General features: G+C 33.6%; 1 protein-coding gene across 6 annotated transcripts; it reads left to right on the top strand.

Moving 5' to 3' along the window:
• The first annotated feature begins 153 nt into the window (after nucleotides 1–153).
• On the top strand, nucleotides 154–8084 carry LOC126876330 (translation machinery-associated protein 16 homolog). Of its 6 annotated transcripts, XR_007694067.1 has the most exons (8): nucleotides 154–353; nucleotides 708–988; nucleotides 3357–3545; nucleotides 3725–3816; nucleotides 3935–4079; nucleotides 4164–4304; nucleotides 4371–4577; nucleotides 7226–8084. XR_007694067.1 is itself a non-coding variant. In XM_050639168.1 (4 exons), exons 1-4 carry the CDS (start codon nucleotides 944–946, stop codon nucleotides 7238–7240), a joined length of 297 nt encoding a protein of 98 aa, XP_050495125.1. In that variant the 5' UTR covers nucleotides 708–943; the 3' UTR covers nucleotides 7241–8084. The 6 variants fall into 6 exon arrangements, 1 of the variants encoding a protein (XP_050495125.1); XR_007694066.1 differs by lacking the exon at nucleotides 3357–3545 and having other exon boundaries at nucleotides 156–353; XR_007694068.1 differs by lacking the exons at nucleotides 708–988; nucleotides 3357–3545 and having other exon boundaries at nucleotides 158–353.
• Nucleotides 8085–10969: the final 2885 nt, after the last annotated feature.

The raw sequence follows: 10969 nt of genomic DNA, 5'->3' as shown, positions 1-10969 counted from the left end.
TACACTTCGTTTAAGGCACGCCATTTTGCAAAACGATTATCGAAAGATTACTGCTTACATCGAGATCGAGAATAGATTCGCAGGAAGCTGGATGCCGCGATTTCTTCCCGCGCTTTACTTTTCTCCGAAGTTCTGATTGGTTGATTTCCTGCTGCCATATTCGGTTTCGCCGAGAATCGTGAACACGTACGCCGGAAGCAATGCGGGGTAATTATTTGATTTATTTCATAATATTATTTAACATATATCGTGAAAAGTTCTGAATATTCGGATTCTTCTGTTATCGTTTCATCGTGTGTTAGCATTATCAGCTCTCGGTATCGAATTGACAAACAGAATTTTTCTCATAGAAAGTGAGTCACATTAAGTATGTGTATATGTATAGTCGAAGCAATGCAATTAAAAATTTTTCTATTTTAATTGGAATTATTTATCACAGACATTTTACCGAGGATTCATTTTATAAATCTTATATATATGTGTGTAATCATATATGTGTGTATTCATATATATATATTATAAATTGGTTTTATATATATATATAATATAACCAATATATAATATATAATATATATATATATAACCAATTTATAATATATATATGAATTCACACACACACATACATACATATACATATGAATATATACACACACATATATATATATATACAATACAATAGAAATACTTTCGTGTGCTATTATACGTAGTTCGATAGTTTACATTTCACGGGCCCCGTGTTGCACCCGCATTGCTTTCGTTCCTGTTTCCAACGTATAAGTGTAGCGTCAGTGATTCGCGTGACGCGACGTAACCTTCAACGTTTGTTTTTCTCGGTTTATGCGTTGTGTGTTCGTTTGAATGAAAATGTCGCGAGTGTTGTAACAAAAACCACGGAAAACAGAAGAAGAATACGGGAGCAAAAGGAATTCCAGGCTACAGCAGAATGCCCATTACCCAACAGGGTTTCGTTCCATGGTATTTCAACGAGGTAAGCTACCTTTTTTAGTACGCTTCAAGGCGCCTCTGTTCAACCAATTAATTTGCGTCCAACACCATTTTAACTTCGTATACGCAGAGAAAATATCGTTCTTTTGTATTTTCTAACTCTGATCTATGTATAAATTTACCGCGACGGATCATTTCTACGGATTAACGTATCTTATAAAAACGTTGCGTGAAATGTTAATCGTATATAAGTCTTGAAATATTTATACTAATTTCATAGAGGAACGTAGTTGGTACCTTCCGGCTGGCATATTGTATGCTTGTTACATGAACTTTCCAAATATCTTACAGTTAAATGGTTGGATTGTTTACTAGAATAAGCAACGCAGCATTGTTTTTGATTTATTGTTAATGAATTTATAGAATCATATTGTTTTACACATATACACTATCGCTCAAAAGTATCCCAACATTTGATTACTTTTGATATTATGTTATTTAATTGCACAATCAAATTGACAGTACGTGCTGATATATAATGATTACGATCTGTATTATTATCTTATTCCTATGACGTGGTTTTAACAAAGGTCGTAACAAAACGGTCAGAAAAAGTTCTTTATTCACAGACTCTGTAGCCTGTAAGAAACGAATTAATTAATTAAGAATCTCGTTGTAACCTACAGGTTCGAAAAAGGCTGATAGGCTTTGGTCTACGTGGTGGTTGGGAATTTTCATTCGTTTCGAGTTCGCTTAGCTGATAAATAGTGAATGTGCATTTCTTCCAAAATAAAGAAGAAAGCGAAGTCGATAGAAACGTGGGTCAAATTTGAAATCACTTCTCGGTTATGTGGAGGTTGATTAAACACGTTGGTGTATATAGTGATGAGACGAGTTGATATTTGGTGTAGTCAAATGTGTTTAAAACTATCGGCAGTACTCTTCTAACGATCTCCTTCTAACGAATTTAAATTCGACTTCGGTTGACGGTTGCGCGTAGCGGCGATATTGTTCTGTCCGGAGTTTGTTTATTATCAAGTTTCGTACCTCAAGACGGTATCAATGCCCCGAGGCAAAACAACAACATGAGTTACTCTCGATTCGCATCGTCCTATGATTCATATGCCGCTACAATATGCAATCGAATAAAGTGATAAATAGCTTGCGGATGTTTACGCGTCTCTGAAAATGTTAAAAGATATAACATGTTTAACGCGAAGTATTCGTGATTATATTCGCTGCAATTTGAAATATCTGCGTGCAGTCTCGTAGATTTTGAATAAAAATTTATCTTTTATCGAAAAATACATACATGTTTTGGCCTATATATAGCTTTATACTCTTGTAAACTAAAAAAGAAATCGAAAAAATGTGATGTTGACTCTTGGAGTAAAAAATTCATTTATATCAATACTACTTTTAGAAATGCACCAAGAGAAGCAAGACAAATTATTGACGAAACACAGGATAGTCATTTCCGATCCAAAAGAAAAACGCAACTAAAATAATATGTAGATAGCTATTAAGGCAACATGCAGATATGCAAAAAGAAAAATAAATGTGGAAAGATACATAAAATCAAAGAGATTTTGAAATTATAAAGTTCTCCTGTGTTATGTCTAAAATGGAAATAATAAAGTCATTGAAATGATCCATCATTTCAAACTAATATCGCTTCTCTTTACTTCAGAACTGCTATAAACATTTTAAATATCATTATGTCTTGGTTCCCTTGCGAAGTTCTCGAAGAATTCGTCAAATGATGTCATCAACAATATAAATAATCGTAAAAAATGTATATTTGTGTTTAAAAAATAGGCGAATAAAGAGAAATAGGATAATCGAGACTGGTGAAAAAGGATCAACCTTTTCAGCAATGGCAAGGCACATCCCGCATCTGATACAAGCGGAAGAGAAATCAATTCCTATCATGTCACATGGTGAACAAGAACGCAAATACGGAATCTTTTGTATAATACTACTCCAAATTCTGTTGAGTCGCAGTAATAATAATAATCGGGTGTTGACTTCTGCTCGTTTTTACTTGAAGTCTGCTCGTTACCTCTTTGACATTTGGAGGATCGTTTTCTGTCGAAACCCGTTCCATCTGACGTTAAAACCAATAAAAACAATATTACGATAAAGACTTTTATCTCCATTGTCGTCAACTTCCGTCAAGTCTTCGTTTTCTGCTCGCTGGATATAATACGGATTCCCAAAAACTTTCTTCGTATGAAATTTTACTAATGTACATTTATCAAACATTGCACATTTTAAAATAGGTTATCATTATAAGATTAAAAAATATAGCTAAAAATATTTTGAAACGGAAGAAACCAATTTTGAAGTTTGTTGGCCCGGAAATGTCATGGTAAGAAGGTATACTTCGATATTATTTTTACTCTCGATAGGCGTCGCTGTCGTTGCTGTTGTCACATACGAGACACAACAAATCACGAAATTGACAAATCACCGGTGATCTCCTCGAGTCGCAGTTCGAACGTTTCACAAATAAGTTAAAGTATTGAACTTTAGATATAGTGGTAAAATTTATTGCATGAATCCAACAGAGTGACGGTTCAGAGTGTCATAACAAAGAGGTATATTTTGTCTACTCCATTAGTGCTTCTAAGCGTGTGATACTGTCGACGATTCGCCTGTGCATGATTATACATTGAGTAAACGTATAGTCTGAGTTGGAGTTTTGATGATTAGGATAATCGAAATAATTCATAGCCATGGTAATATTTTAACTAATTTATTTTGTTGTCTTTTATAGGCCACTGCAATGAGAAAGGAATTCCTGAAGCCAAAAAAAATGATACATCCAAATAGCAGAAAGTCTATCGCTATTACGAAAAAAGCCAAAAAGTAAATACAATTACTATTAAATTGTGTGATTTATGTTATGTACATTTCATTTATTTTATATGATTATATAATACTTTTGTGTACTAAAGAAGGAAATGGACAATGTGTTTTGTTTCAGAATATCAAATAGACAGAAGGCAGAAATGTCCCGCTTGATAAAACAGAATTCAATAGGAGAGAAAATATCATGGATCAGAAACAATATGATTCCAGGCGTGTGTCCCTATACTCCAGAGTTAACTGCAAGTTTGTTAGAAACGGAGGTAAAACAAAAATGTATACACATGATGATACAGAGATTGTACATTAAAGATGTGATTAGTTATAGTTCTATATTTGATCCAAAGGTATGTAGCAAGAAATGATGAAGCAATGGAAGAAATTACTATTAAAAGATCTATAGGTAGCAACAGGAGTAGACAGCATGCTAGGAGGGAACATATAATTAGAGTAGAAAGAACTAGGAGAATATCATACACGTGGAATAGGTAAAGAATTACAGCCAAATTTATTTTCAATATATCCTGATGTACAAACTCTCCTTTATTTTTCAGAAATTTCTGATATTTTAAATGCAACTCAGTGTGAAATGTTATTGAATTGGAATAATGAATTACAGTGTGTGAATAATTCTAAATTTATAAGGTTTGGCGAGAAAGATTTAAAGAAAGTATTAGAGCTAAGACAAAGAATGAAAATAAGCCATATTAGACTATTCAAATCTCTGTTAGCTATGCCTGTAAACAAGAAGAATTTATTAAGTAAGTCAAGTCAATTGATTTAGATGAAAATAATCAATCGGCAGAATGTGTAATGGAAATAGAATAAATTCTGTAGATATATGTCTTTTTATCTTTCACCTCTATTTAAAAACAAGAAAACAGAAGAAAAGCGAACAGTTTCGTCCTTTTTTGTTTTCGAAATGCTAGAAACCGCATATCGTCTTGCTCTTATCTCCCACGAGAAACAGTCACGTCACAAGATACAAGAGTACGATAGAAGAGAAAAGAAAATGTTCGATCGTGAAATATACAACAAAACTGAAACACGTAGATGAATCACACGCACATCATTAATATTCTGCATCGTTTCTTCGCCTTTTCTTTTATTTTTTCGCTAGTTGCTCCATTATTTAAGAACGAAGATATAGCAATTATTCTCAAAATTGTACATTTCGAAATGGTAAGAAAATCAATAGTACAATGATAAATATACGATTTTAAAAACTTTTTAAATTTCTTACATACTTAGCATTAATCAAATAGCTTAGTATATAAAAGAGTGTACTTGTGTCGCATGTTATAGATGCAGCTGCGTTCGTTACAACAATTCCAATTCCAAGGAATTTCTCTCGAAGATCGCAGTGAAGAATTTGCTTTGTTAAATTATTACTGGTATACTTCGTCAACGTGTGGTATATCGATACAATTTGTCAACCATTACTTTCAATAGCTTCTCGCTAATAAAAACATTTCGTAACTATTTAATAAGAAGCAGTATATTCTTAATTATTTAGAAATTTACTTAATGATGTTTAAAAATACGAATATGTTTAAAAATTATAATGTAAATATATATATTTCATTTCATGTTTTACTAATATATCTCTAATTTAGATTAAATATCTGAAACTTGAAGGAAACTTAAAACTTTCAACACATCGCATACGTTTCAAATTTAGTGCATAGTTCTTGGGTTACATTACCTTCGCTTTCCAAAGATTAATCTTAATATATGGATTTAATGCATTATACAATAACCTCTCTTTGTCAGAAAATTTTAGAAATTATCTATATGATCATAATCTTATTTCATGGTGGATATATTAGATTTGATGGACTATATCTTAATTTTATTTTATATTACTATTAGTAGAACAGTAAGTAGAAAGGTTACGTATATGCACTGTTACACAGTACGAATAAGCATACAATTTTTTATATTTCGCTTGTAACAGCAATCTGTAATTCTGTAATTATCTGTCTTCACATAATACTTAAAATTCGCATTTTAAAATCATAATGAACAATATGTTCATTCTGAAAATATTTGTTAAAATACAAGATTTTGTTAAAGAAATCATGTTTGTTGATGTACGCATATATACGTGTGCACTTTAGTGTTCAAATTCTTATAGTTATCTGGTTTGAAAATATTCAGTTCATAAGTTCGTAAAATGTAAGAAAATTTTTGCGGCGTTTGGTATTTCAATTTCTCGCGCGCATTGCATACAAACGAAGCCTCGTCGCCTCAGCCAATCAAGAATCGGCTAGGCTCACTTTTAGCGGGATACCACCATTCTACCGTCGAAGAGCGAGACTTTTTTCTGTTTCTTTCCATTGGTAGACTATTTGATCGTTTTTATTACCGGTGGCTTGTATCATAAACTTTTGAAACATAAGTTCGATATAAGTTTATTTAAATCTTTGATTTTGTTTCGTACAGTTCATTAATTGCAGGACTGAATAATGAAATAATTAGCATTCTATTCCATGCTTTTTCATACAGCAATGTTTAGTAACGTTTCATTTATGATATACACATTTATGATGTCTATATATCTATATGTCTATATGTCATGTATATTTAACTTAATATTTAACTTAATATGACGAAATTATACGTAATTCTATAATTTCTCTAAAAAATACCAAAGTGGAATTAGACGTAATGAAATAAGAAATCATTACTTTTATGAGAGTTCAAATATCTTCAACGTTTTTTTATTTTAAATAATTTTTTCCTCGAGCTGTACTACAAAATAAAGTTTTGAACAATTCGATAAAATAATTAGTATATTATCAATTGAAATTAAAATAAAAATTGAAATATCTCATATATTATATGAATTGTAAATTCTTGACGAGAACATCGTAGCGTCACTAAATCTTTGTCAACAACTTTTTGTTTTCACGAGAGCTCTACAATACCAGACACGTGTAAACGCATATACAAAACGTATCCTTGAGTGTTCCAGGAATTTGACGAATTCTATTCGTGTATGTATGGATAGCCGACAACTCTAGCCCCCTACTTCTCCCTAACCCAAATTCGTCGGGTAAATCGCAGTATGGGATGTCAGTTTAGCGTAGACAATCAGAGGAATCAGACGTATGTCCATCCGTGTCATTTCGCGACAGGTGGCTTTGGCACTTTGGTAGACATTTTTCTACCGTTCAAACTCACACTATTGTTATTTTCATTTAATTGTACGTTTTTCTTCAATACTTCGTTGTAATCTATTATTTAATTACCTTTGTTTTTCCGACTGTCTTTTTGGTTGTCCCATTTGCCGGTAGCTCGTGCAATATGTTTTCGAAAAACAATTTGACCCTGATCATTGTTTCATTTTCAAATGATTTATTCTTTTTATACATTTGTTTTAATATTTCGCTCTTTTTTTGTGCAGATTACTATTATATGATACCGAGGGGAACTTTGATGTATTAGAAGGATGCTGTGAAATTCGAAAGGACGGGATGAAAGTCAAGAGGACACCATGGTGATTAACGATAAATTTGATAACTTTTCGTCGAAATGTGATAATATTTGTTCACTTTTAGATTAACTCCATTTCTTATAAATATTTCGTGATATTATCGTAATTAATATCTAATATAACAAATTCTAAATTCACGGTTTATTAGAACACCAAGATGAAAAATGCAAGATTAAAGAAATTATTTTTTTCTTTCGAATATATTAAATTATATTTCCGAAGAAATTGAATAGATTGTTTAACATAAATTTAACATAGATTCTCTCGATTCTGTTTCATTTGAGTAAGAAATTCAAATAACTTTCTCATTTTGCTTCATTATTCGTAAATTGTCTGTAATATAATATGGACTATTAATTTCGTTTTTCTCAATAACTTTTATTACATTTGAGAAATTACGTTATCACAGACTAGTTAAAACAGTTTCTGCATATCGCGTTATTTTCGTATTGCGCAGCTTTGTTTAACGGGCAGAAAAAGTGCGCCATGTTGCATTAGAACGAAGTCAAGTAATGCATAAAATATTTGAAATTATAATGGCGGACATTCTATTTGGCGGATAACTTTTACAAATCAATCGTATTATGCAATATTCATACATATATTTGACAATAATAAAAAATACTTTGAAAATATTTTAAATATACTAACGATATATTTTCTTTCGCATTTTTGGTATAATATTTATGTGTATATTTTCGTGCTCTTGATATGATATATGATTCTACCTATGGTAAATAAATAATAATTAATTCGTAGTTCTAAGAAAGCAGTATTTTCGTAAACAAACACTCGACAGAAAAAAGAAAAAAATTTCCTTTTCCTATCCCCTACCTCTAATAAAGTTTTCTTTCAGAATATTTTTATGTCCGCGCGCAATGCGGTCGGTAGAATCAGCGTTTGCTGCGTTAAATCACATTTAATATTGATTTAGAGCATAATAACTTTCATTAAATGTAATTATAATAATCAGACGCGAAATTAGGGTCTGTGTGTTCGCCGATTGTCAGTTGACATAACGGATGCGTTAGTCTATTATTATTATTATTATTTTTTTTTTATTTGCTTTGCTTTGCTATGCTTTATTAAAGTTTTCTTCCATCGAATTCGATGATTTCAATTTGATGACGACTTGATAACGAATCCCTTGGATCAGAACAATATCGAACACGACATTCTTTACATCTAATCGTGAGTCGCATGCGTTTTTGTTCTTCAAGTCACTCAATTATATCGAAGGATGGAAGGTCCGAATCGACACGGGCAATTTGTTATATACGTAGAATTTTTGACGAGCATAGTGACCGCGGTTATTTATTATACCCGTGAGTAGTAACATTTTTGTCTATATTTTATTTATTAGTTTAGGATAGGTTTTCTTGCACACCGCGTTTTTAAATGATGATGAATATATATGTCGGAGATGAAAGGACACCGGAGCCTTCCCTTTGGAACTTCGGGAAAACCCCTTAATACTGTAATCTAGATTCTACCATAGCCGTTATTAAGCAATTGTCGTCATTCAATCCGATTGTATTTGTTCGAGATTTGTGATAATGAGCTTGGGCTCGAGGTGACAACCAGTCGCCGAACGTAGTCGCGTTCAAGGGATGAACGTTTTGCCTAACAAAGGTATGGAGTAATAGTATAGCTCTCCTTAAAAAGAAATAGTTGTAGCAGCACGGGACAATAAACATTCCAACGGTTTCTGTCCCGTGGCTCGTCACACACAGACCCTATTCTTCCTAACAGTCCCTAAATCTACCACCTACTACAGGGAGATACGGGAAATCTGCTTTTCTCACGAATGACGCTTCCCGCTAGCAACTTTCTCTCAAGGGTGGTTAGCATCCTTCTTCAACCACCAACCTAGAAATTAACCAATTAACAGAAACGTCCATTTCCCTCACTTTCCGAACGAAGGCTTTCCTCGACGAATCCGACGATCTCGTGTCCTTAGACACGCCCTATTATAGTTCTCCTCTGCAGCATCATTGTGACGGAAAGTCATTCTCTCGTGAGGTCGCATTAGCGAGATACATAGCGTCTTTACGCTCTGTGGATATTCTACGTTTTAACAAAGACTTAGTTCAGTAATACTTGTACCGTAGACAAGCAAGTGGAGTACAACTTGGATTTTGGAAGAAAGCGCATTTGGTTATCCCGTTGACTGCGGATTCGCTATTGAACCTAAGATCATTGTTATTAGCATCTCGATTAGCTAATTACCACGGTTACTTGTCAAATTCTGTAATAATCGTATTTGCGCTAGTAAATATCTTCTCTATTGCATAACAACGATGTCTAATCCAAATGAAAATTCGCTTCACGCCCCTAACCTTAATCATAATCTGAACCCGACATATATAATATATATAAGTATGGTATTTACATATTACAATATAAAGTATTTTGTGTAAGTAATATAATGTTGATAATAATATAATTATATATATTGTATTATTAGATATAACTAATGTATATATGCATATGATTGAAAATTACACAATATATTATGTAAATTCGACCAATTGCGGGGAGACGTAATCGCGAGGAGAGACGTCAACGGGAGTCGTAAATTCCCGTTACGATTATAACAATCGACACCACGAATTGATCGATCCCCTGATTTCCGGTGAGATAATAGGGGTGATTGAGTTTGTATAACACTGTGATTCACAGAATTATAAATTATATGTCGGATCACGATTCGAATTTTGGGCGCGCGACGACTCTTCATGTGGACTAGCCATCGTTTCACAAAGCCGAGATTTTATTTACACGTATATACAGGTCTATCACTAAGCTTAATAAATAATAAGTACAACTAACAATAAGTCTAACAAACACTAAGCCTAATGAATAATACGATCTACGAATAATTAAATTAAATAATACTATTAGCAATGTTTGAGTTCAAACGAATCCACGGTCACCGGGATAACTCCTTACTAAGCGAAACTAACTTAGACGCAAATGCGATCGTCGAAAATGCTCGATGTATCACTCTCCAAGGCAATCGCAAGAATGCCAGCCTCGTGGAGATTTTTCTTCCTGTACGATTGCATTTTGTTTTCTATACCCGTTTGGAAGCATCGAGAAGGTTCCAAACGCCGTTGCTAGGCACACTCGTTGGAAGCATCGAGAAAGTTCCAAACGCCGTTGCTAGGCAGTTTCTGCCTGGAGTTTTGATTACTAATACAATGTATGTCCCATTGCATCGGCACCTCCGAGGCAACATCACACGTGGCTAGGCCCGCTCTCGAGGCCGCATGCCGCCACAACCACATTTCTCGGAAAACACATACAACCACTCCAGACCTCCGTTAGATAAAACATCCATCCCGTGACCGTGGCTACGTTCAGCGACCGATTGTCACCTCGAACCCAATCTCGCTTATTACAAATCTTAAGCAATTACAACTATAATAAAATCTAGGCTAAGGTACTAGAGGATGTTCCCAAAATTTCCAAGGAAAGGCTTCGGCTTTCCTTTCATCTCCGACACGGCCATCCTGACTATCACACGTCCTCGGGTGTACCTTCGTCAACAAAACAAAAGGAAACAAGATTAGTATCATTGTGATTAGCATTCAAAGTGCCAGTTGCATTCTGCGTGCTTTCAGTCGGGTCGTAATGACATGACGGACCATT

Source organism: Bombus huntii, unplaced genomic scaffold (assembly GCF_024542735.1).
Source record: "Bombus huntii isolate Logan2020A unplaced genomic scaffold, iyBomHunt1.1 ctg00000070.1, whole genome shotgun sequence".
Taxonomy (NCBI): domain Eukaryota; kingdom Metazoa; phylum Arthropoda; class Insecta; order Hymenoptera; family Apidae; genus Bombus; species Bombus huntii.
This window is presented reverse-complemented; position numbering and strand designations above follow the sequence as displayed.

Excerpts from the sequence above, each read along its gene's own strand:
- LOC126876330 (XM_050639168.1), top strand. The coding sequence starts at position 944 with ATGCCCATTACCCAACAGGGTTTCGTTCCATGGTATTTCAACGAG. Across the intron at positions 989-3,724 it reads TTCCATGGTATTTCAACGAG|GCCACTGCAATGAGAAAGGA; the intron begins GTAAGCTACCTT and ends TGTCTTTTATAG. Across the intron at positions 3,817-3,934 it reads ATTACGAAAAAAGCCAAAAA|AATATCAAATAGACAGAAGG; the intron begins GTAAATACAATT and ends GTTTTGTTTCAG.